This window comes from Hyperoodon ampullatus (assembly GCF_949752795.1).
Source record: "Hyperoodon ampullatus genome assembly, chromosome: 3".
Taxonomy (NCBI): Eukaryota; Metazoa; Chordata; class Mammalia; order Artiodactyla; family Ziphiidae; genus Hyperoodon; species Hyperoodon ampullatus.
This window is the reverse complement of record NC_136916.1, coordinates 13,133,014-13,159,428: the sequence shown is the minus strand read 5'-3', so window position 1 is coordinate 13,159,428 and position 26,415 is coordinate 13,133,014. Positions and strand designations below refer to the sequence as shown.

At 44.6% G+C, this 26,415-nt stretch overlaps 1 protein-coding gene across 2 annotated transcripts in view; it reads right to left on the bottom strand.

Annotated features, from left to right (window-relative positions):
• Positions 1-26,415, bottom strand: part of PIP4K2A (phosphatidylinositol-5-phosphate 4-kinase type 2 alpha) — a gene marked incomplete at its 3' end in the record, with an annotated part of 177,187 nt that overhangs the window by 45,966 nt on the left and 104,806 nt on the right. For both annotated transcript variants that reach the window (XM_079700634.1, XM_079700635.1), the window contains exons 3-4: positions 25,932-26,028; positions 11,608-11,760 (exon numbers count right to left, since the gene is read on the bottom strand). In XM_079700634.1, coding sequence (XP_079556760.1) covers positions 11,608-11,760; positions 25,932-26,028 — 250 coding nt within the window. The remainder of the gene's footprint in view (positions 1-11,607; positions 11,761-25,931; positions 26,029-26,415) is intronic.

Here is a 26,415-nt window from a genome sequence, read left to right as displayed (position 1 = left end):
GGGAAGCCCCACAACCTGTTCTTAATGCGAAGTCTGATCAGAGGAACATTTTCTATTTCTCGCCTTTCAAAAAAGAGTAAATTAACTTGATTTTCGCTAATACAAAACAGGTGGTAAAGAGCTCTTGGCTGAAATGAAGATTTCTCACATCTGATGTAAAGAAATAAAAAGGAGTGGTTGTCTGGTACCTCTGAAGAGAGATGGTTGGATGGGCCTTAAACACATTGAAGCACACAGGTTTCAGTTTGGCTGTTCAAGTCCCCTGCCTTTGTGCCATTCTGCTCAATTATTCTCATCATGGCCTATCTTTTAAAAGTCCTGCTGGCAGAAGATATCTCTTAGATCAAAATCTTGGTACAGTCACAGAGCACCCGGAACAGAGCAGATACTGACCACTATCCATATTGAGGAATATGTTAAAGAAAACTGACTACTACACAGGAAATCACCAACAAGCTGTTTTTTTCCCCCAGGGGAAAACACACATACAGATTACATTCTACAACTCCTCTATCTTTAAGATTAAATAAGTTACTCCATGTTAAAAAAAAAATAGATCAAATTTGATCCACTTCATCAGCAAGTTTCTATGTGCATTTGTTCTCAAAGGCAAGGCTCACCTATGAGGCTCTCTGATGAACACCTTGAAAAATAGAGATTTAATAAACTTAAAACTCCTGAGTTTATAAAAATGTACAAAACCACAACCACAGAAAGCCTATCATGTTAGAGTTCAGTATTGACAAGCAGCAGTTGGTAGCAAAGGTTTAGAAAGCATTTATGCGTCAAAACTTTGCAGAAGAGGAAATTCTCCCTGTGAATTGAATTTCTGGGTGAGAGCACTGGGAAGACACTGCTTCATGTCAGTGGAGGAAGGTCTCACTGGGTCTGTGAGCACCTGGGCTGGGGCACCACTGCACATGGAGTCACTGCATGTGGGAGTTGACCCAAACAGGCCCAGATATGATTCCTCTCAGATTCTTCACCAGCTGACCCAGGAAATGCTGTGCACACACTCCTACACCAGTGGGCCCATATGTGAGGGCTCCTCCACCCCACAAACTACTGGACGTTATCCCACATCTAGGGAGACTGTAAACTCACAGCCACATCACCCTGCTCGAGCCTTCCTGATCCAGCTCCACATTCACTAGCTGTGTGACCTTGGGGAATTATTCAACCTCTCTATGTCTCTGCATTTGGAGATGAGGCATAAGATTAGTAGTTAGAGCACAGGGGTTTTGTGAAGGGTGTGAAGATCAGGGAAACAGCACTGGAAGGATGGTGGCAGGAGCCGGATGAAACCAGGACCCTGGGGCGAGGGGTGGGAAAGGAAGTAGGGAAGGAAAGGGCGAGGGAGGCAAGGCTTGCACCTGATGTGCTCCTCAAATGCTCCCTGAGAAATGGATTCTATTTAAATGCAGGATGGGAACTCCCAATTTCAGGGAATCTCCACAGAACAGACTTACCAAAAATGAATAATGTTGCATGCGTGTGTATTTCTTTATAAAGTGAGGCAATATTTTTGTAAATATAAAAGAAACACTAAAAAATTATATTTCTCACTCATGTTGCTTTTAGGATCAGAACGCTAAGCACTTCCCCTTCAAAAGCTTAATCACTGACAAAATAACAAAACAACCTGTAAATAAATGCTTCAAAAATTATTTTAAAAGGGTGTATTGGTGGCACTACAGTATCATGATCAGTTTTTTGGCACGAGCAACCTTTTTTTACAGTTAAAAACATCCTCAGCATCTATTAATTTCTTTTTAACATTGTTGATTTGATTGCAAGACAATCTAAGGATGAATCTTTGCTTCCTCCTTTTTACATGCTTAATTTCGAATCCTTGTAATTACAAGAATGGAGAAATAGCAACTTAATCCCGAGGGTCACTCTTTAAAAAAGGTGTAGGGGAATTCCCTGGTGGTCCACTGGTTGGGACTCGGCGCTTCCACTGCCAGGGTGCAGGTTCATTCCCTGGTTGGGGAAGCAAGATCCCACAAGCAGCTCGGCGTGGCCAAAAAAATTAATTAATTAATTAATTAAATAAAATAAATGAAATAAAATAAGAAATAAAATAAAATAAAAATAAAATAAGTGTAGGTATTTCTTTCACTTTCAACCACTGTCCTGATGTGGCTACAAGGCAATCCTGCCTAACTGGCAAAGGACACAACGCAGATGTTCCTTGTCTGCCATGTTAAAATCTCAATTTACAGACTCAACAGGTGCAGTGCCCTAGTGCCGCCCAGTAGACTCTTTCCTAGAGGTCAGATGAGTCTGTGGACTTCTGCCCTATGCCACTCTGAGGTCCCAAGGGAGATAAGAGGTCACAAGTGGACCACACACTTGGCAAAGCTGGTCATCCACGTGTGGATCAGGAATTAAGAGCACACATCTGCCAGAGGGCTGACCGTTATGAGAGCCCCAGCTGTGTACGCACAAGCCTGCAGAGCCTTCCTCTCAGTGGATCCTTAGATTCGCTCCTTTCCCAGAGGCCTTCCCATCTGTGGCCCAAAGCTGGCCTGTTATTTCCACCCCTCCAGGCTCTCTAGGTCACCTTCTCTCACATCAAACAGGGAAAGTCTTGTCTGGCACATGAACTGGCAGCTTTCAGATGCTTGCGGTTCAGCGATGACACTGAGCTTCCATCTGAATAAGGCATGGAATAGTTAGTCCCAAATTTTTAAAAAGTGACCTTGATGGTCATCAGTTCTTCTTACACTTACTGTATGGAGCTAAAACCATCACAAGTGTTCTTGGGATCAGCGTCCATATTCTCAGTGTTAAACTCACCGCATTACCTACATTTGCATTTTAAAAATATTGTTTTTTATTAAGTATTTTTCACTTTTGCATTTTCATAGCCGGATGCCTCGTGTCACCTTGCATTGTTATTTATCCTGTGGTGGCTTCTGTTTTTTCCAAGAGTGCTTCTCAGATACTTGTATTTGCTGGCAATGTTCATCTGTAACCAATAACAGTTTTTACTTTTTTCTGCCTTCTTTTAAAAAATATCTTCTTGTACGAAAACTCCATGGTGTCACCAGTAAAGGCAAATTTTATCTCTTCATTAATCTCCCTTAGAGCTTTTTCCTATATAACAGCTTGTCAGAACTGTAATGTAATGACAAATTGACGTGGTGAAATAGGAATTTTAAAAACATAAAATGCAATAGCCACAAGATCTCGGTTTCCTTTGCTCTTGGGTGCTCAACAAGAATAACAAGTACTATGAATCCCCGATTTGTTGCTTCTTCTCATGCAAAATGAAATGCCATTAAAAGATTCACAGCTGACTGAAGGTTTCAGCAGAGAGGATTCTAAGTGATGTACTGGAACGGATAAATATTTATATCTCCACATGATAGTGTGAACCTGGGCTCCAGCTCTTGGAAATTGCTGTTATTATCATGTTTCACTCATTTTTTTTAGAGCCTTGAAGTGACAATTTAATATAGCATCAAATTAATACTTCAATGTAAAGTCTTGCTTCAGTTAATGTTTCTGAAAGGTTAAATTATCTGTAATCCTTATTGTGCCTCTGCCTATGTTTTTTTTTTTTTTTCTGCCTGTGTTTAAAGATCACTCCAACAACATTCTTTTCATAACGGTGGCGGGAGACAAAGAAAGAAAAAGGGAAAGAAGGAAGGAGGGAAGGAGAGAAAAAGGAAAGAGGAAAACAAGGAAGGAAGGAAGGAAGGAAGAAAGAAAAGAAAGAAGCCAGCCTGAAATTAAGGATTGGTTTGCTTTGAAAGGACCAAATAAATAAATAATCCAAACATTCCTTGAATATTTTGAATTATCCTTCAAAATTCCTTGGATTTTGGAATAATGGTCCATGTCAGTTAATATGATATCTTTTGGTTTCAAATAGTTTTAAGTCATAAAAGAATGTAAGGATGACTCCATTTAAGCTAATGTAAGTATAAAATTTTACTGCTTTTCTTTTTTTTTTGTGTGGTATGCGGGCCTCTCACTGTTGCGGAGCACAGGCTCTGGACGCGTAGGCTCAGTGGCCATGGCTCACGGCCCCAGCCGCTCCGCGGCACGTGGGACCCTCCCAGACCGGGGCACGAACCCGTGTCCCCTGCATCGGCAGGCGGACTCTCAACCACTGCGCCACCAGGGAAGCCCTGCTTTTCTTAAACTTAATAAAAAGCAGGCTTAAAAGGAATAAATATTCCTCTGCAGTATTTACAAACATTCTTAGTACTGAGATATTGCAGAATATACCTGAATGCAAACATTGGTGCCCCTAACTCTGTTATGCTGTTCTAAAGACCCATACATAACATCATCATTGAAGATGAAATGACTTTGTAAAAAACACCTTATCAGGGACTTCCCTGGCGGTCCAGTGGTTAGGACTCTGAGCTTTCACTGCCAAGGGCCCAGGTTCAATCCCTGGTTGGGGAACTAAGGTCCCACAAGCCATGCAGTGTGGCCAAAAAAAAAACCAAAACAAAAAAACTCACCTTACCATAAGTACAGATGGAGTTTACTCAGTGGTTACAACTGAAATGCAGACAGACTGCCCCAAGCATCCCGGTGTTACGCGCTCTGGGAGGCCTGGCTGCCCAGCTCTGGAGCGCAGTCAGCAGCCTTTGGTTGGCAGCTCCTGCTGGGCCTGCCTTCCTGTCCCTTTGGCCCAACATGGCAGCATCTGGGTGGAGGACCCCAAAGGGCCCCACCAGGTTGGCTGTGTCTTGGGGGGGCCTGCCTGGCAGCCTGCCCTCCCCCTCTGTCCAGTCCTACTCGTTTCCTCTTCCCGCACTGGCTTCCATCCCTCATCAGTATCCTGACTCCGCATGCTGTGGGCCTTCTGCTCGGGCCAGTCACTCCTGAGCAGCAGACACAAGAGGCAACAAATTCAGGACCTCCAGGAATGGCAGAGCTTAGGCCTACCGGAAATAGAACTTGAAGAGTTATGCATAAAGCGTTTGAAGAAATAAAAGGATGCAAGTTCAGAAATGAGCATATATAATAAAAAACAATCAGGAGTGCACTAGTGGATTTTTTAAAATGGAACTTCTAGAAGGAAAAATATGATCTTTGAAATAAAAAATCATTGGACGGGGAGGCAACAGATTAGAACAGCTGAATAGAGAATTAGGAGTGGGTGACACAGCTGAGAAATTTAACCCAAACCGAGCAGAGATGTTTGGAGACAGAAAACAGGAAAGGAAAGTGAAGTGCCATGGAGGCTAGAATGAAAATGTTAACTCCGTAGATGCTGGAGAGTGGCGGGGAGACAGGCGATGTATGAAGAAAAAAGAACAACGGGAATTCCAGAAACTGGAGACAACGTGCTCTGCAGGAAACACGTGCTGATGAGTGGGCTGTGCAGCTGGAAACCTGGGGAATGACGGCTGGGATGCTGGGAACAGACGGTGACGCCCCCACCTGCAAAGTGTCTGCAGAGTGGAACTGGAAGGGAAGCTCCCCAGGCCACAGGGACCCTGGAGGTGGCAGCACCTTCCAGACTTTACTAAGAGAGAAGCAAGAAAAGTGTGTGCAGCTTCTGAAGGCACAGAGGCTGCTGGGAGTTGCCCTGAATCTCATAGTTCAGGTGCTTATAGGGCTTAAAACTTTAATGTGCTTTTCACATTTCGACTGGCCTCTCCTCCAAAGAGAACAAAAAAGCCAAAGAGCAGACTCGGAACGTTTCTCCTGCTCTGGAAGGCTGGTCCTGTGCTGCCACTCACAGGGGCTTCGTCAGCATCACCCGGGAGCACGTGAAGAACACAGCATCTCAGGTCCACCCAAGATCTACTGAGTTGGAACGTAAATTTTTTACAAGATGCGCGGGGGTTCCGTCTATAATCGGCAGTTTGGGAAGCGCTGACGGAATGTGTAACTTCTTCTCTTTGGGCACCAGGCCCTCAATTTTTAAATTTTAATTTTTGGCTTTTATGGGACCTATTTTCTCAGTTTCTCTCTGTTTGTGGCCAATGTGACTGTCCTTCACAGGAGGATAAAAAGAGGTACTCCAAGGAGGTTCCAAAAAAGCCAAGCATTCACCCCCAAATCCTTTACCGAAACTTGAGGTACTAGCTAGCTTTTTCAACAAGGATTTCAGATTTTTAGGTGTAACTTCTAGATTTGGCCCAAGTTACTGTCTCCCAAATAACAAAGGATAAGAAAGGATTTTTAGGTTACTTTATCAATTTTGTCAATTTGTCAACTCAGTCACTTTGAAATAAAAAACAAATAAATTTAAACACTACATTTCAAAAACATAAAAGATATTCCTAACACTATTTTCATAAGGCATTTCTTGATCATCTGCATTGGAACTTGTTCCCTCCGCTAAAATTTCTAAAATTTTATTGACATTGACTCTTAATTAAAGCCGAAGCCACACGATACCAAAACTCCCAATGCATTCAGGTCAGTCAAAAAAGAAAAACCAGTCAATTTAGAAGAAATAAGACATTCAAGAAGGTTCTTGACCATTTTTTCCTTTTTGAATGCTCTTCAGCATTGCTCAGCTAATCAGGTGATAATTGTCATTTATTTATTATATTTAAAATTTTTTACTGCACTATAATTGCTTTACAATGTTGTGTTAGTTTCTGCTGTACAGCAAAGTGAATCAGCTATACACATACATATATCCCCTCTTCTTTGGCTAATCGTAATTTGTAAGACCTGAGTTTGTCCTAACCTAACAGAAATTTGAAGAAAAGGATATTTACACCAAAGCACTAAGTTATTTTCCCAACCATAAAAAAAGAAAAACAAAGGAAAAGAGACATAAAAGTTTGCTCTGCTTAATATAAATTTTCCATTGGTCTGAAAGATGATGCTATGCTTTCTCAGCGAACAGTGGAAATTAGGGTAGGATCTGGGCAGCAAATAAGGACTAAGGCAAGATGCTGGAGCTTGGAAAAAAAAAATCTAACTCCTCATGGTTTGAATCTTCAGATTTTTCTGCATCTGTGCCACACTCTATCAGAAACCAGGCCCCCTAGTGGATTCAAAGAGCAAATGATTTCGACACTGGGACTACGGCAACTAAGTATGTGCAGGAAAGGTATTTAATGATCTTATTCGATCATTTACATAGCACTTATCATACACTAGGCACTATTCTGAGCAGGTTATATAATAAATATCAATTCACCTGATTAGTACAACACGGGGTGAAGGAGGTACTATTATCCAAATTGTATAGACAGAGAAGCAGGTGCAGAGAGGATAGGAAACTTGGCCAAGGTCACACAGCAGGTCGGGAGCAAAGCAGCCAGCTGCAGAGTCTGTGCTCTGAAAACCACCTGTCACACAGCACTGCTGGTGAGCTTGGCTCATCAGAAAATTAACCCTAAGAGGAATTTATTTAAATATCTAGCATGTTCTACTTCTCCAGAGGCTGGCCTTGGGGTAATTTTAACCTTCCAGAATACAGCTGCACCTCTGCATATATCTTACTAAAACAAAAAAACAAGCAAAGAAAAGAAAAAAGAGACATCAAGTGCCATGGAGTAACCAAAGCTGTCAGAAAGCCCATCCAATTTATTCCACAGGAGCCGTCCTCTCTGAGAGCCTGTCCATCTACTGATCTGGGATCTGCACAGGCCTACTGACTTGTCCAGATGGGGGGCGGGTTTCAGAAGCAAAGGCACATTCGAAGGTAAAAGCAACAAAAAGCAAGAAGAAGGGCTTCCCTGGTGGTGCAGTGGCTGAGAATCTGCCTACTAATGCAGGGGACACGGGTTCGAGCCCTGGTCTGGGAGGATCCCACATGCCGTGGAGCAACTGGGCCCGTGAGCCACAACTACTGAGCCTGCACATCTGGAGCCTGTGCTCCGCAACAAGAGAGGCCACAATAGTGAGAGGCCAGCGCACCGCGATGAAGAGTGGCCCCCGCTTGCCACAACTAGAGAAAGCCCTCGCACAGAAACAAAGACCCAACACACCATAAATAAATAAAAATAAATTAATAAACTCCTACCCCCAACATCTTCTAAAAAAAAAAAAAAAAGAGTCCAGCTATTTAAAAAAAAAAAAAAAAAAAGCAAGAAGAAATAAATGAACTGACAGTCCCCACCGAAGCAGGAGACAGAAAAATTTTGACTAGACATAAATTCTAAAAGTAGTCTAGGCCACCTTACATCCTCTCTGGAATTAAGTCAAGAGTAAATACATGGCACAGGGAATACAGTCAATAGTATTATAATAACTTTGTGTGGTGCATAATCTATAAAAATATCACAGCACTATGCTGCACACCTGAAACTAGTATAATATTGTAAGTCAATTATACTTCAATAAGAAAAAGGGTAAATACATGCACAAACGAATAAAAGGATGAATGAAATGCAGATGGGGAAACTGAGGTTCAGAGATCACTTAAGTAACCAGTTTGCGACAAACTATGACTTAGGTCTCCTGACCTTCAATGTCGTGTCCTTTAAATAAATCATATTAACAACGGTGATTCTCAATCACTAAGACCCTTTACCTCTGTTTATTTAAAAATTGTTTTCTTCCAGTTTTATTGAATATAATTGACGTACAGCACTGTACAAGTTTAAGGTGTATCACATAGTGATTTGATTTCCCACATACATCATGAGATGATGATCACAGTAAGTTTAGTGAACATCCAGCATCTCATAGAGATACAACAGCAAAGAAATAGGAAAAAAATATTTTCCTTGCGACGAGAACTGTTAGGATTTCCTCTCTTAACAGCTTGCATATATAACACACAGCAGCGTTAATATTTATCATGTTGTACATTGCATTCCGAGTACTTATTTATCTTATAACTAGAAGCTTTTACCTTTTGACTACCTTCATCCAATTCCCCCACCTCTGGTAACCACAAATCTGATCCCTTTTTCTATGGCTTTGTTTGTTTTTCAAGAATAACTGACCTACAACACTCTGTTTTAAGGTTAACACTAGGACCCTTTATATTTAAAATACTTTTCATAAGAAGCAAAACACAGATGCTGAAGAAATGAGCTTTTTCTGGATAAAGAATATACCAAGAAAATAATCATTCTGTAGCAGTGAAATGAAATATTTAGTACTGTGACAGCCCCTGGAGCATGTTAATAGACTTATTTTGGTCCCCAATGTATTTTATGTAATAATGATGATATGTCAAATCTGCATGTTTGTTACAGTAACTACCCCAGAGGAGACGTTTCAAACTGTAATTTCTGTATAGTCAAAAAATTCTGAACTCAAAGATGTCATCAAGAAGTTGATATTTGAATTGCATGTCACACTGTATTAGAATAGTATCATAGTCACTTATCAGAATAATATGTTTTCATCAGTCATTGAGGTATCACATTGCTTTGAGAGTTCTGAGACAATTTAAAGAAAGCAGAAAAAGAATGCATCAGCGCGACATTAAGTTCCAGAGAGGAGTGAATGGCTAAAGCTGCATCCTAGAATTCCATTAGTTCAGACGCCAACGCCTGAGCGTTTTTACCCTCATAGGTACTAACCCAGCACTTTAAAATTTCCTTCACAATCGGCAACAGCATAAGCGCTGTAGGACAGATTTCAAAAGGAATAGATGTTATAAAAGATTGATTAGATGTTTAATGGATTTAGAGGCTGACCAGTGTTTCTGAAAAAAACAAATGAGGGGCAGTCCCAAGTTTCCAGAAACAGAAGGTAGCTTCAAGGTGTTCACAGACCTCACTGCAAGCAAAATGCAGTTGATCAAGCTCGGTGCTTTGTGATCACCTAGAGGGGTGGGATAGGGAGGGTGGGAGACACAAGAGGGAGGAGATATGGGGATATATGTATATGTATAGCTGATTCACTTTGTTATAAAGCAGAAACTAACACACCGTTGTAAAGCAATTATACTCCAATAAAGGTGTTAAAAAAATAAATAAAATTTAAAAAAATGCAGCTGATCATATTTGAGAAGAATAAGCAACTGGCAAGAAATAATTCCTGGGACTTCCCTGATGGCACAGTGCCAATGCAGGGGACACGGGTTCGAGCCCTGGTCCAGGAAGATCCCACATGCCAACGGAGCAACTAAGCCCGTGCGCCACAACTACTGAGCCCGCGAGCCACAACTACTGAGCCCATGAGCCACAACGACTGAGCCTGCGCTCTAGAGCCCGCGAGCCACAACTACTGAGCCTGCGAGCCACAACTACTGAGCCCGTGTGCCACAACTACTGAAGCCCGCGTGCCTAGAGCCTGTGCTCCGCAACAAGAGGAGCCACCACAATGAGAAGCTCACGCACTGCAACAAAGAGTAGCCCCCACTCACCGCAACTAGAGAAAGCCTGCATGCAGCAACGAAGACCCAATGCAGCCAAAAAATAAGTAAGTAAGTAAATAAATAAATTTATTAAAAAAAGAAATAATTCCTGATGTTACAGCAGAAAGCGTGACAGCAAAGGAAGGAAGCTGACTTTTACAGGCACCTCAGAGCCTACAAATCCAACCAAGCAGTGCCTTTGAAGGAGTCACTTTGAGACGCTGGTACTTGATGTGATGGTTTAAACACTTGAGAAGCCTCTGGTTAACAGCAACAGCGTATGTGTATGTTTGTGTGTGTGTGTCAGTGTGTGGTTTAAACACCAGTTCTCAAGGTGGCTGCTGCGATACTGCCATCAATGGTCATATTCATGCCATAAGACTACACTTTCTCAAGGTGACACAGTTGTTACTGGCCACCGTTGTAGGATTTGATGACTGCTATGACCACCACCACGTGTGGAGAGCCTGGCGTGTGGCAGACACTGTGCTGAGTACCTGCCCTACAATCCTCAGGACTCCGGAGTCAGCTGATGTTTCCATCTCCACCGTATAAATCAAGAAGCTGAGGCTTTAAAGTCCAGAAGTCACGGGGCTATTAGTAAGTGACAGGGCTGAGATCTGCACCCAGGACTGTCTGACGTGGGACTTCATGCTGTTACTACTTCACAGTACGACCTCATACAGCTCTAGCTGGGGGCTGGGATCGTGTGCTCTACCAGGCCCTTGTGCTGGAACGTATTGAGGAAGGGAGTGCAGGAGGGGGGATTGGGGGGTGGGAGAGAAACAGAAAGAGATGGCTGTTCCCAAGGGCAGTTTCACTTTATGCCCAGGTGATGAAGAGGGGGTAATGCTGACGTGAAAAGGAGGTGGTGAGTAGACAAACACTTTCTAAAATCAGAAACTTCTCTGGGCAGGAGATTGTGGGGGTGGGGGGGTGCTTTCTGGGGCCAGGACAGGAAGAGGCCAGTGAAAGCAGGAGAGGATCTGTAGGTGTAAATGGATAAATACTCAGAGGTCAGCACCTCACTTCCAGCACGTGCAAAATAACTTCTGAAATGTTGCCAAACCTTAAGCAGAGTGATTTTAAAATCAGAGTGGTAATCATCACAACTATTGTACAGAAGGGTATTTAGATTAAACGTGTTATGTATATTAACTACCGATCTATCATTCCTAAGTACTAACTGTCGGTAATCCGGCCACAGTAATTTTTAAAAACACAGCTAGAGGGAATTTTTGTGTCAAATGTGTTCTAGTCATGTCCTAACTATATACTTAAATCTTTGGCCTTGAGGATAACTTGTCACAAATGTCAACCTTCTCAGAGTTTCACATAAAGATGAACATTACCTGGTGGTACTTCTTTAGGATGTTGTGCATTTCGGCCACATCTTCGCTCGTGATGGTCTTGATTATGTACCTCTTGTCGTAGGACGTGTGGAACCGGGCTCCGCTGCGGGCCTGGGAGTCGTTGGGAAGGGGTGCGCTCCTGGTCAGGGAATTCTTCCCGTGGGATGACAGCGGAGGAGGGAAGAGAACCGGTTAAAGCCTGATTTCCAGATCATGTGTTGTCACCACAAGTTTTCAAAAACATCTGTGTTTGGAAGAAGTTGATAAGTAGGAGGACAACATTTTCTATTCATTGTAACTCAAATGGCAAGTCCTTCAGAAGAAATGAAAACAGCGATTCTAATGTCTAGAATTATAATCAAAGTTACTTTGTTCACCTTGTTCTCTGAGTTGGACAAGAGCTGAGATTTCCCTCTCAATAAAATTAGGTTCCAGCCATGAAAGGACATTTTACTTTCCCTGAGTGTTTCCTTATATGACAGGTATTTTGCCAAGCGTTATACACAGAGGACTTCTCCCAACTCTGGTAACATTCCCATGAAATGGTTACTAGTGATATCACCGTTGTTTTACGGATGAGGAGATGGGGACCAGAGAGGTATAATCATTGGGAGAAAGTCACACAGCTAGTAAGGGGAAGAGCCAGAATGCCATCTGCAGTGTGGCTAGCTCGGAACCCAAGTTCTTAACTAGTCAGCTACTCAAGTAGTAAACAACTTAATTACTAAACTCTGTGGCCCATGGCTGCCCTGGGAGGGCCTGGCCTGGGCAGGTATTGCTCTAACCCAGCTCCAGAAGTTTCTGACCTGGCCCATCCTCCACACCACTTCAGCCATTTTTGAGAATGATTCATGTCCTGGAGAGGGCGGGGCAGGGCTCTGAGTGGGCGCTCTTCTGCAGTCACTTCACTCCAGGATCCAGCGTTTCATTCCATACTCACTGTCACTCCCGCTGTCTCCCTGCTCTCACCTGTGACTCCCCTGTTTGAATCTGTTTTCCTAGAGCCTCCAGGAAGTCTGTCCCACTTTCCCCCAACCGTCTTACACTGGTCACCAGACTAGTGGATCCGCAAACCCCCAGCATCTGAGGATGCCTGGTCTTCGCCTCTGCTAACTGTGCCCTTGAGAACCAACCTCCATTCCCCGCCCAGCCCCACTGGACGGCGTATGAAGGATTCACAGGGAAAGACAGTCCCACCTCACCTTCCTCTCCCAAGGAACCAAAGTCTGTCTAGTCAGGGGGACACAGCTGTCGTTAGAGAGGCAGGTGGTATCACGGCATCATGATTGTCAGTGAGAGTTCCTCATCGGTCTAGAATGTTCAAGCCTCCTCAACCTTTCCTTCTTTTCCAGATGAAATCCACCAGGACGGAGCCATATGAGGTCTTAATGAGGCTGCAGTAGTGCAGCAGCTCGTGGAGGGCCTCCTTGGGCTGAGGGAAGTGAGCGCCTTCTCATCTCCAGGACCAGCCCTGGCACCTCGGCTGCTGTCTTTCCATCCTGAGACAGCACATCCTGATCTGAATGCAACCGGGCACAACTGCCAAGTGCAGAGCCGCTCCTGCCAATTAACTGAATTTGCTTTCCTGAGCTTATTAGAAAACTTGAGAGAAGGGGGGAAAGTATCAGTGTAACTCCCAACGATTTTCAATAGCAGGATGTGGCCATGTGAAATGATGAAGACAGCTGACATTCATCAGATAGACGGGGGAGGAGGAAAAGGATTTTCAGGATGGAAATGGCTGTGTATCAACAAGAGCTTGAGTCTTACTTATATTGATATTTTCCCTCAAACATAAAAAATCCTCCTTTATACCACTTCCTACTAAGAACAAAAGGGCAGAAAATCAAAGTGAATGCCCTCTTTGGGGGTTGTAAACACTGGCCAAAAAAAGCAATCATTGCTCTTGGCTAATGGCCTTTTTCCTCCCAAACATTAATTTGTAAAAGGTTATTCCAAATAAAACAAGAACGCTAGGAATTGTAAGATTACAAATTACTTTCAGGCATAAAAATCAAAGCAGGAACAATCAACGTAATGAAAGACAGGAGGACCAGGTTATAAACTTTGTAAAACTGACAACACATGTAAAATAACTTTTCGGGGGGAGGGGGAAATAGTAAAGGATAATTATATTTAGCAAAGGACAGAATTACAGCAGCATCAGTTTCAGAGACTGTTTTCTCAGGCGAATTGGATATGAAAACGTAACATTCTATTACGGACCAGTGGGAAAGAACAGAACTGAAAGCTGCAGAGTCAGTGCTTCTCAACCTCTAATGAGAAACGGAGTCACCTGGGGATCACGTGACAATGCAGCGTCTGACCTGGCAGGTGTGGGATGGGGCGTTTGAAGCAGCAGAAGATGCCGATACAGCTGCAGCGAGCCTGCAGACCACATGTGAGAACCAAAAGTCTACTGAATCGTGGCTACGAGGGGATTTGTCTGGTGCAGAGTGTGGAGAGTCTAGCGTGTTAAGTGTGTTATAAACGTACCTGCCTGAATGCCTGTCCCATTATAGTCTGTCCAACTCTGGTTTGATTAAAATGTGAAACTTTACAGTGAAGAATGATAATTCATTGCATTCACTGTATTAATTCACTAATGAAATGTTTAATAAAATACTACATTCAAAGCAACATATGGATTTACAAACTAAAGGGCTAGAAAGGCAGAGTCAAAAATGTACTAACTCCTTAGCACAGATGCTATCTCCTTCCAAATTCTTTGCCTTTCCCTTCAGTTTCAGACACTGATAATTATTTATTACAGATTTTGTATAAGGACATAGGCCCTCCCATAATGGCCTGGCATATAAAACTTTACAAATTCTCTTCTTGATTCTGCCTTAACTCAATTTTTCAATAATCACATAAGGAGCCCCAACCCACAATATCTACTTCCAATGTGTGGAAGAGTTTTTTTAAGGCTCATTGTTTTCCAATAACCAGTGAAATTAGGAACAAGCACACTTTGTCAAAATTCAGAATGGACCTTTTATAATCACTACGAATATAAAAATATATGAATCAGATTTACTGAAAGCCTTAGACAATCAGAAGAGTGAATGCAATTTTACACAAAATGTGGGATCCTTGGAATGACTCTAAGGCCTGGAAAAATCCATACTCATATTTATTTCCACAACACTCCTATGTGATAGAAAGAGCCAGGTGCATTTTTCCACTTGAAGATAATAAAACTGGGCTACAATGGAGCCAAGTGACATGCCTAAGGCTCCCGCCTAAAAGCTTCCTCTGAGGTAACAAAAAGGGGCAATTTACAAAGACAAGGCTAAACTTTTGCCATTAATTAATACCATAATCATTGACTTTTTGTAACCTTTGACAGGAGATAGAAGTGCCTGTGTGTTGGTAAGGGCAGTACCGAGTAAGGCAGGGTGCTGGTCTGGGACCTAGAACATTCTCTCCACTCACCAACCCTTGGATACGGCATTCAGCATCTTTGAGCCTCAGTTCCCGGGACTATAAAGTGACAGAAGATAAGCCCAGGGGAGGGGGCAGGCTGAACTAGGTCTCTCCCTCAGACCTCCTATGACTCTAAAAAATGTATTTCCTCGAAGATATGACTCTAGGAATTGCAGGGCAGCACAGGCCTCAGAAGGTGATTTGATGTTTTCCAGCAGAAGTCCAGTCAGAAGAGAGTCCAACCACCATCTGAGCAGGGGCATGATGATGGCTTAGGACATCTGGGCCAGGATTAAAGAGAGATGGCAATAGTTCTTAGAGCAGCATGGAAATAACACGTCAGAGGTTCCAGATGTACTTGGACAATTTCAGCAAGAACGAGAGGATGAGCTAAGGGAAGGAGGTGGCGGACACACATGGAATGTAGTCACAACAGTCTGCTATCGAGAAACTGAATACTGAAATTCCTCAGTGTCCCTTTTTTGTGTCACAAAGGAAGAGTGAACCATAGCCTCATACAGGATGCCTGGGCAAGTCTGGGAGGCCAGGAGGAGAAAGGCCTGAGAGAAACAGAGCTGGGGAGTGAACTCCAGAAGCCGCCAAAGGGTCCCCTTATGTGTAAATAAACGTCATAATCAAAGAGCATGACAGGTGGAGGCAACCCTGGAGATTATTCCAAACCACCCAACTTACAGATGAGAAAACAGAGGCCCAGAGGGCAGAAACCACTTGCTTTGAGACCTGAGTGGGACGGCGTCCGTGGAAGGCCTTGCAGAGGCCTCCACCCCCTGACTGGTCTTCTGAAATATCCTAATAGACCTACCCAAGTCTAGAAGCCATCAGAAGAGCAAACATTCTAAGCCCACGACGTACACACTCATCAGAGGGTTCTGAACATCAAAACTATCTCTCTGTGTTACATTTAGTTTATTCATACTCTTATTTAGTTTATTCATATTCTCTCAGGTTCATATTGTCATAAGCAGAGGTCTGATGACCTTTCAAGTTCCAAATAGCACTGATATTGAAGCTAGAAGACAGTATAAGCATCACACACAGATGCTCTACGTCAAGACTGTGTGACTTTGGGCAAGTTATTTAAGCTCTTTGTGCCTCAATTTCCATACTAGTAGAAAGGTAATAATCATGAGAATCATCATCATTAAAAGTTTGCCTGGGGGTTAAATTAGATAAGACAGAGTTCTGATAATAGTGCCTGGAACAGGAGCACTCCTTAATGGTAGCTATTATTATAAATAGCAAATTTCAACCTGGAAGACATTTAGAGATGCAGATCAACATTAGCAAATTACTCTGTAAGTTGGTGAGTCAAAAATGAAGGACTGGGCTTCCCTGGTGGTGCAGTGGTTGAGAGTCCGCCTGCCGATGCAGGGGACACGGGTTCGTGCCCCGGTCCGGGAAGATCCCACATGCCGCGGAGCGGCTGGGCCCGTGAGCCATGGCCGCTGAGCCTGCGTGTCCGGAGCCCGTTCTCCACAACGGGAGAGGCCACAACAGTGAGAGGCCCGCGTACCACAAAAAAAAAAAGTGAAGGACTTACAGAATGGGTTCTTCCTGTTGGCTCCTTCTTTTGGCTGCACAGCGTGGCATGCGGGATCTTACTTCCCCGACAAGGGAACGAACCCGTGCCCCCTGCAGTGGAAGCAAGGAGCCTTAACCACTGGACCGCCAGGGAAGTCCCTTCAGTTGGCTCTCGATTCCACCCTGGCTAAGCCTCTGGTTCGTACCCAGTGAAAATCAAGAACCACATTCTCGCCACTCTCATACTCTCCATTTCACGGCTCAATAAGAACCTCAATAAGAACCACTTGCAGTTTGAAAAAGAATTTAAAACATTTTACACAAGGAAGTTTCAAGTCAAAAATTCCAGCCCCACTAGGTCTCCCTTCTATCCGCGGCCCCTGCTCAGCTCCCAGCATCCTCTCCAGCCAAAGGGCAGGAGGGATGGCGGAGAGTGGGCCAGTTCTTTAAAGGATGGAGAAAGCATGGGGGAGGTAGCTCGGAAAGTTGGGGTGACCTCTCCCCGAGGAGGAGGAGGGAGGAAAGCAGGCTGGCTGAAGATGCCAGCAGACTTGAAGGTACAGGGGAGGGAACGTCAGGGAGCCTGGCGGCCGGGCCTCTGGTGACCTTGAGGTGGCAGCAAGGGCAAGGAGGGTGAGCAGGGGCAGGCTGTGGGAGGGCTTGAGGGGAGAGAAGGTTTGGAAAAGCAACCTTGGGATGCAGGTCTGGAGAGTCATTTGTGTAACGTGCTGGGCTACCACAAAATCCACAATCGCGTTCAATGCAGAGCCTTAAAAGGCTTAATTCAACACTGAAAATACAGACGTAATAGAAATCTGACATAGCGTCTGCCCACAACAGTCACTCCTTTACTACCTTTCTGTCCTTTTCAGGTTTTCGGGTCTCAGCACATATGGCAGAAAGAGAAGCAGTGAGAAGTTGAGGGCAGTCAGACCCCCCATTCCTTACTCTGTTATCTGCTTATCTGCAAGGAAAGACAGTCGGACTTCCTGGTCTCCAGGTTTCCTTCTTGCTCTACTAATTAGGATTCATTAATGTGTTACCGCTTTCAGTTTGTGGAGACTTAGCAAATGGACAATAATTTGCTTTTAGTTTGGGGGGAATCTAATGATAAATGTACACAAACCGCAACAAACTTGCTTTTATTCATTGGCTACCCTTTTCTTCTATAGGTTTGATAGGTGTATATTATAAACTATGTAATTCCTTAAATTCACTTGTTCTAAGTGGAAATACTATTAACATAAGCCCCTACATCAAGAAAAAGGCAGCCAAAACCAATGGTGGAGGGGGAAAAAGTTCTCATATTGAATATAAACTAATCTTAAACTCCAAACATTCTTCTTCCCTAATGGCTTTACTGAGATATAATTCACACACCAGACAATTCACCTATTTAAAGCATACAAATCAATGGTTTTTAGTACGGTTACAAAATTAAACCACCGTTACCACAATGAACTTTAGAACATTTTCATCGACCTCAGAAAGAAACCCCATTACCCATAAGCAGTCCCTCCCGTTCTCCCTCCACCCCCCACCTAGGAAACCTCTCATCTACTTTCTGTCCTAGAGATCTGCCTGTCTGGACATTTCCTATTGCACAATCATCCAGCACACAGGCGGCTGTGATTGGTCCAAATATTCTTCCTCCGAGTCCCCGGAGCACACGCATCACCCCGAGGGGCCCAGCTGTAGACCCTGGGCCATGTCTGGGCGAGCGAGGCGACATCACGGGTGCTCCCTGCTCAGTCCAGTGTGGTGGACGCGTGACAGCCAGCCCATGATGCTTCTGAGGATGCTGCCAGGCTTGCTGGGGAGCTGGGGATACCATAAACCGCTGGACAAAAATTAAAGTTCTAGGGCTTCCCTGGTGGCGCAGTGGTTGAGAGTCCGCCTGCCGATCCAGGGGACACGGGTTTGTGCCCTGGTCTGGGAAGATCCCACATGCCGCGGAGCGGCTGGGCCCGTGAGCCACGGCCGCTGAGCCTGCGTGTCCGGAGCCTGAGCTCCGCAACGGGAGAGGCCACAACAGTGAGAGGCCCGCACACCGCAAAAAATTTTAAAAATAAAGTTCTAGGGCAAAGCTAGTAGATGCAGGACACGTAAGAACAGGATAATTTAGTCCATTTTGCCGGACGATCTTGCCTCTGGATAAGTAAGCTCATTGTCCACCACTCCTGTTTTCCACAGCCAAGTACATCACAGATCTACAGAGACAGGCTGGGACCTGGGACCTGGGACCCTCCGCTGCACTGCTTGCACCTGGACAAGCATCTCCTCCAGCAACAGATACAAGGAAACTGTAAGGGACTAAAAACAACTGCATGCAGTCGGGGCAGATTGTGAACAAGATACAAAAGGACCAAAAACCCAAATGCCACTTCTGAGGTGTTGGGAGAAAAGCAGGGTCCTGCACACGATCCCTGCACCCAGCACCACCTGGGGGGGGCGACCACCCTAAGCCCCCCTCCATCCCGCCCCCACCCTCACCCCGTTTAAAGGACCAGCTTGCCCACTCAGTGAGCGAGCATGGGCACCTGTGACGTGCTTTCGCTCCCTAGTGCTGCAGTATGAGTCCCAGTAAAGCCTTGCCTGAGTTTCTCATCTAGCCTCTTATCAATTTCTGTTGATTAAGGAGTCCAAGAACCCTGGTGGGTAGCATTACAACACCCCATCTCAAACCTCAAGAGCTGTGTTTGAAACTCTAGTGCCATGGCAGCCCTCAATGAGAAATAAAGGAAGATAATGAGAGATGAAACTCACTCTTGAATGGCCTTCCTACATTTATAATTGGAAATTTATTCTCCTTTCCCCAAAGAAAGGGATTAATGGTGCTCACCTTCCTCCCCAAGCCTCTAAAAGTCTGCATTGAAGATGTTTATTTCCACAGTGGGAGGTCCAGGATTACTGGGGCCTCCAGGGGGGTGGAGGCAATGTCAATGTAATTAGCTCATCTTTGCCACCAATCTTTCTATACTTCTCATAAAAATGTCACGATCTATCAACATCAACCATTACGGTCCCCTATCCATTTTTTAAAGACCCAAGCATTTTGAACATTTAATACCCTTGAACTACTCATATAGTCTTACAGACATTTGGGTTTTTTTTTTTTCCATTTTGATATGAGTTTGTATTTCTGCTAAAAATAATGCATGAAAGTTTTTCCATTTAGTCAACAGGAAGGCCACGTACAATCAATTCTGCCAAGCTCAAATGTGTAAAAGCCAGTACCTTACAAAGGAGACATGGCAGTATCATGTACAGGAACCTGAGTGACAGTCACCTATTGGCCGTGACTTAATAACAGATTCAGAAATGTGACAGCTGGGAGGGCCTCAGAGAGCATGGAGTCCTTCTCCTTCATTTCACAGATGAGAAAAGTGAGACCTACCAGGGCTAAGTGACCAGATTAAGTCACAGTATCCGTCACTGAAGATACAAGACGCAAACCAGCTTCCCAAATCGCAGGAAAATGTTCTTTCTCCCAACTCGGGCTACCTACCCTGCTGACAACTCAGGATTACAATTACACGCCTCAAATCACACGGCCCAGGAGCCGGGAGCCAGAGCCTGGACGAGGCTGCTTTCTGGGTTTGCGTTTGACGGATCTGAGCGAGCAGATGGTCCTCTGACCTCATCAGGGAGGGAAAGACCAACGTGCTAACATCACATCAAGGATTTATTAAAAGCCCACTGTGTTTAAAGCCCTGTGTTACGCTCTTGGGGAATTTCAAAGAAAGTCTGAGCTGTGATCCCAGGCGTGGAATGGCTTTCATTGCAGAGGGGGTCAGAACACAGTGCAATTGAACACTTATTAATAATGAAACAACTTACCAGAAAAGAAGGAAACAGATACGAACGGTAATGACCAGCAGAGAAAGAAGAAAAGTTGCAGGAACGTCACTGACCGCCGTGAGATCGCCTTTACAAAGCTCAGGTTGGTACTTGACTCAGATTGACTCAGATTAAAATACCAGGGGCCTGTGTCCGAGGCTCCTGATAAGCAAACGGGCAGCATCTGACCTTGACAGGAGTTCCCTGGCAGGGATGATTGTCAGCGCTCAGCTGAAAATGACGAGACTTAACCCAACGTGGGTTCAGGAACGGAAAACGCAGGCAAACGGCAAGCCTGAGCTGTCAGGTGGGGTCAGTTTGTGGTGGGGCAGTATTGGTTCAACACTTGAAAAACAGCAGAAAAAGCACGTGAAGAAAATCTGAGGATGCTGATGGGTTGGGAGGGAGTTTTCCCAGAAGTCTGTCAAGAGAGTTGTCCAATCTGAGGGGTGCCCTTTGGTTTCCAGCCCAGGCAGGGTTTCTGTCCGCTATTCATCGTGAGGTTCCCAGTAGCTAAGCTGAAAGGCCAACACGTGTGAGGAGAAACTGTGAAAGCGCAGGCAGGGCAAACCCAAGAGACGACAGACAGTTACACAGGAATAAAAGAGCTTATCTGGCTCGAGTCAGCAAACTTGAGACAGTGCAAGAACCTCTGTGCCCGTCACTCCCAGATCTGGGCCTCCGCTCCTGACCCCAATCCCGGGATGGCCGACTACATGCTGCCCAGCCTCACACAGGCACCTCAAGGTCACCTCCACGTTCACAGGCTAAAAGCTCGACTTCCTTTCCCCCCACTCCCATCCCCACACTTCCTTCCCCGGTGACCGGCACCTCCACTCTCCCGCTTGCTCAGGGTCCAACACCTCGGCTCCTGTCCGTTGCTCCTATGTTTTTCCCTCTCCCCGTCCTGTAAAGCTGCTCTCAGCTCAACCCTGTCAGGGCCAAGTGCCCTGGTTCACGCCTCTTCTTCACTCGTTGGGATATTTTGTAGCCTCCTAATTTCTTTACCTCCCTTTTATGCGTTCTACACATAACCGCCTCCATTTGCTTTTATAAAATCCAGGTGTCATCACATCACTCCCCTGTGCAGGGCTGCTCTTGGGCTGAAGAGTCCAGTTGAAGCTTTCCGCCCAGTTCCCACTTTCTCCACGTTCCCTTCTTTAGCTCCCCCCAGCCCACACCATCTGGTTCTGGCCTCCACGCTTTGGTGCAGAAGGCCCACTTCTCCGGGGATTCCCCCCTCAGCCGTCCCTCCCTTTCTTCCACAAATATTTCTTAAGTGTCCAGAGCAGGCTGGTGCTAACCTCTGGGCCTGCAGCTCCAGTAAACGAGCTAGACATAGCTCCTGCCCTCAAGCAGTTTCAATTATATTTGGGAAATCTACATTTGCGAACACCATGATAGACTTTAAAGATACTGGCAGAAATTTTTTCCCAAAGTTTAGTATACTCTAAAGGTCTTTAACGCTGGAGAATTTTATTTTTAAACTTGAAACAAGAACATCAAAAGTTTAAAACGTTAGCTTTAAAAATTATTTTAAAATTAGAATCCTCTGTTACCAATACAAAGAAGAAAATGCATCAAATGTGAATAACAAGGGATTCTAATTCCGAAGATGCGGGAGGGGAAAAGCAAACCTAATATTATCCTCCACAAAGAACCAGAGGGCTCAGTTTCTATTATATGGTGTATTTAGCTTTAACTGCATCATCGCCATCCTGTATAACTTCTTGGTTTCTGGTGGGCAATCCTTCCTGCAGCTCAGAAACTTCAACCGAAGCCTCTAGTTGACCTCCCAGGCCTGTCATAAGAGGTCCTGATACTATGAGAGACTGAAAAGAGGGATGCAGGTTTTCTTGAAGAACATTAAAAATCAAGATGCCTGGGCTTCTGTAAATCTCATTAGCATCTAATACAGAATCTGTCACATAATAGTTTTAAAAAATTCCTTCATCCTTTCTTCTCTTCTGCATTCCCTATGATGTCTATCACAGAGCCTTACACACAGTAGGTGCAAATAAACACACACTGAGTTGATAATTGTGTGTGAAATCATCCACCTATGGGGAGTGGAGCTTAAAGTGGCAGAGGAGATGGAAGAACAGAACTGTAGCAACCGTAACAGCGAGGCCTCTGGGGGAGCATTCATCTTGAAAGACATCTTAAAAGAACGGTCATGGGGAGTCACACTGTCCCAACAATGATCAGAACACAGTTCACCTCTGTGCATATTACAAACCAATGAAGTGATTTTAAGAAGCACTAATAAGTTGGAGAAAATTTTGAATCTGAAAGCACTGAGCATACATGCATACACATACGCACACAGGTTTACATATGAATGTTCAGTGACACTGCTGTTAATAATGAGTATTCTAGAACTGTTGCTTGAATTTATCTTTAACAGCAAGAAAAATAAGTTGTTTTTAAAAGACATTTTCAAGAAATCAAAACCAGAGGAAAGATACAAATGTTTACGGAGACAGCAGGGATGTTTCTCAGTTCTTTTCAAGAAGTTTAAGTTGGCTAAAGGAGGTCAATTCAGTTGGCTAATTACTATGTTCTACTTTGATCAGATGGATAGATACTGACTTTTTTCAGGTGCAGCAAAACGGCATTCAAACACGCAAGGGAGGTGGCGAACATTTATCCATTTGATATAACATGAAGGTTTGAATACTAAACGAACCGCACAGTGGAGCTCCTTTTCGCCACAGAGATTTAAAAGTCATTTGTCCAATAAGCAAGCACTTCAGAAAAGTAAACAGAGCAAGGCAAGGGGAACAGTGAGGGGCCTGGGCCCCTTGAGCAATCCAGTGCTTCCAAAGATGACGAGACGCCGGGTCATTGATCCCACTTTTCAAATCAGATTGAGAAAGAGAGTTCAGTTTGGCACTAGGTGTCAACTGATACCTGTTACCTGTTCTGGCCACAGTGAATGAAGTGTCCGGGCAGTGGTGAGCCGAACAGCCGAGACCACAGCCCCGCCGGCCCCCGCAAGCGCACAGCACTCCGCCTCCCTGGCTTGCGGCGTGCAGGCACCCAGACGCACCAAGCCAGAGCCACTGTTGGCACAACTTCCTCCGTTTTCCAAACCAAGTAGCCAACAAGGTGGGTTAAGCCCCATGTGTACGATCTTATCTTCAGTTTAAACTCAGGGGCCCTGCCCCAGCTGAAAAAGTTTTAAGAGGTACACACATTGGGAAAGGAACATAGAAACGGGGCCAGTACAATCGGCCCTCCGTATCCGCAGATTCCGCATCCGCAGATTCCTCATCCGCAGATTCCGCATCCGCCGATTCCAACTGCAATTTGAACTGCAGTTGGTGGGATCTGTGGGTGCACAGGGACTGCGTATGTCTGGTTTACTAACGTTACTGTAAACACCCACTTTTTAATTTTTAAACAGAAATACAGTTGCCAAAGAGAAAGCAGCAATCTAAATGCCAAAAACACCAGGCATGGCTGAGGGAAGGAGTGGTATTCAAATGATTAATTACACTCACACCGGTTCTCCCTTGTACTGATCTCTCACGCTAAGAGCTTAACAGACTTGCCAATTAGTTCCGTGTGAATCATCCTCCACTCGCCTAATTTGCCTTCAAAGTTTGTATCAGCAATGTGCACTTACTTAAATATCAACTTACGTGGTTTTGGTTTTAGGGGGAAAAAAGAGAGGGAAACCCGGTTCGTGTCTTAGTATTTCAGCAACTAAGGATCTAATGGATCCATTTGGGATCTCAATTAACAGGGCTGGTTCTCAGAAGAAATATAAGGACTTCACTGTGGTAATGAATTGAGGAATTTAACAAGATCCTGTAGCACAGGCCCTGAAAGTCAGTTTCTGTGAAACGCCAGTATAGCTATTTTATTTTAAAAAATTAAAAAAAAAAAAAAAGGAGGAGCACAAAGGAAGATACACACTTGAATGTAGCCAGAGTCAGAGGAGATTCTCTTAGGATGTCGAAGTTATCAGCTGTTCCTTCTTTTCAAAGCATACAATGTTCACACGGCCTCTTGAAACGTAATAACAGTTCTTACATAATGTAGAATTATTCCTTTTTATTTTATACAAGGCTTTTTTACAATTCCAAAATTTGTTCTTTAAAGGTGACTTGGCTTTGGCAACAGTAAATTCAAGTCCAAGTGTGATCGAAGTTCTTTCTCTCTTACACATGAAGCCCACACCTGAACACTGGCTCCACCGCAGTTTGTAAAAGCAAACCGAGCGCTCACATCCTCCCCACCCACTTCCCCTCAGCCCTCTCCGGGGCGCACCCGAGCCTCTGCTCAGAGCCTGGACCTCCGTGGAAACCTCGGCCAGGTCCGCAGAGGAGGGAACGTCACCAGCAGCCTGGCCAGCGTCGCTTTTTCAAAACAGGGCAGCTTCAAGGCTTCTCATGCCTGAGTAAGCCTGTGAGAGATTCTTGGAAACTTTCAACAATGGGGCAAGGCAGGGAGGCCCACAGATCTATAAGAAAGCATGCTAGCTAAGCTTGATTTGCCTTAGGGGCCTATTCTTTAAGGGGAAGTACAGGGTGAGCTGTTCCAGTATTCACCTTGTAAGGTCACCCAGGGTGGCAATAGGACACGTAATGCAGGATTAGTTAGGATTTCTGGTTTGAGGCAAACAAGAGAAAGTGTTTACCAGATTTAAAATAAGTCAGTACTCTTATAGTAAAATGAACGGCCTGCCGTAAAAGACCAGAAAGCGGCCCTTGTATCTTCTGACTTAGATTTCTGCTCTTAAAAAAATCCTTGGCTTTTACGAATCTGGCCAGCTCTGTGAAAATCAGGTAACTGATGCCTAGTCCGTTCTCAGGAGAAATGACCAGAGATGAGCAGATCTGACAGCGATTTTAAAAGTTGAAATTGAGAACTGGGCAAACATGGGGAGAAAAGCAACAGGGCACATCTTTACATGGGGGCGGGGGTCCCAAGAGCAGGAGACGGTGCTGCACAGAAGTGTCCCTGGGACTGGCGGGCTCCTGATGGTGACAGCGGTGCTGCAGTCACTAGACCGCTGGGCACTGCAGGGCTCTAAGGGGGTCTCTGACAAAATACGGCAGCGAGGGCCAGGGTGGGCCAATTCGGCAAATCTGCAAGAACGAAAACAAATTTCTAAGATTCCTAAGTGGCCTCTACAAATAAAGGAAATGCGAATTCAACACACATACACAACCCTAGGGGCTGCCAACCCGTTTGAGGGCAGAAAATCAAAAGGAGGCTCTGCGGGCAGAATACTTTCATCTGTAAGTGAGAATATTATATAAAACTCACAGGCTTGCTCCCTTCCCAAAGAATAATTTCTTCTGCGGACTACTGAAATCACATTGTATAGTGGTCCCTAACTGAAAGAACCCTTTATTTCAGAAAGAACACTGAAAAATTCTCATACAAAATGAAAATTACTATTATCTAATTACTTGTCATGACAAAAATGTGAATCCCATTTTACAGCGCAAAAGGCACGATGAAACCCATGTGAAACCAATGTTACGAAAGCAGCTCACCTGGAAATCCTGATCATCGATTCCAAACCTCTCCCGCAGGTTACGGAAAACCATCGGGCAGTATTCCTTAAACTTGAAGTGGCTCGGCATGTTTTCTCTGAAACAGGTTGTGGAATAAAGTTCAGACGTACAAAGAGTGAACCAGACTTGAATCTGCCACCTTCATGCTCCCCTGCAGCCAAAGAAGTGCTTGGGGTTCCCAACCCACAGAAGGCACAGGTGGGTTTCAAGGGGCCAACCAGAACCCACAGTAGGATCCGGGGGACAGAAGGGACGGACACGCAGGGGAAACGGTGAAGGAAAAGCAAAGAGCTTGGCGAGTTAGGGAAGGACAGCAAACGGTGCTCCCTCACTGGTCCTGGGCTGCCTGCTGATGAAAGCTTACAAAACAAGACTGACTCTCACTCCTAGATGGACCTGTTTTATCTTTTATATAAATACCACACTCTATATTCACCTAGAAAAGATCCCCTCAAAAGGTCAA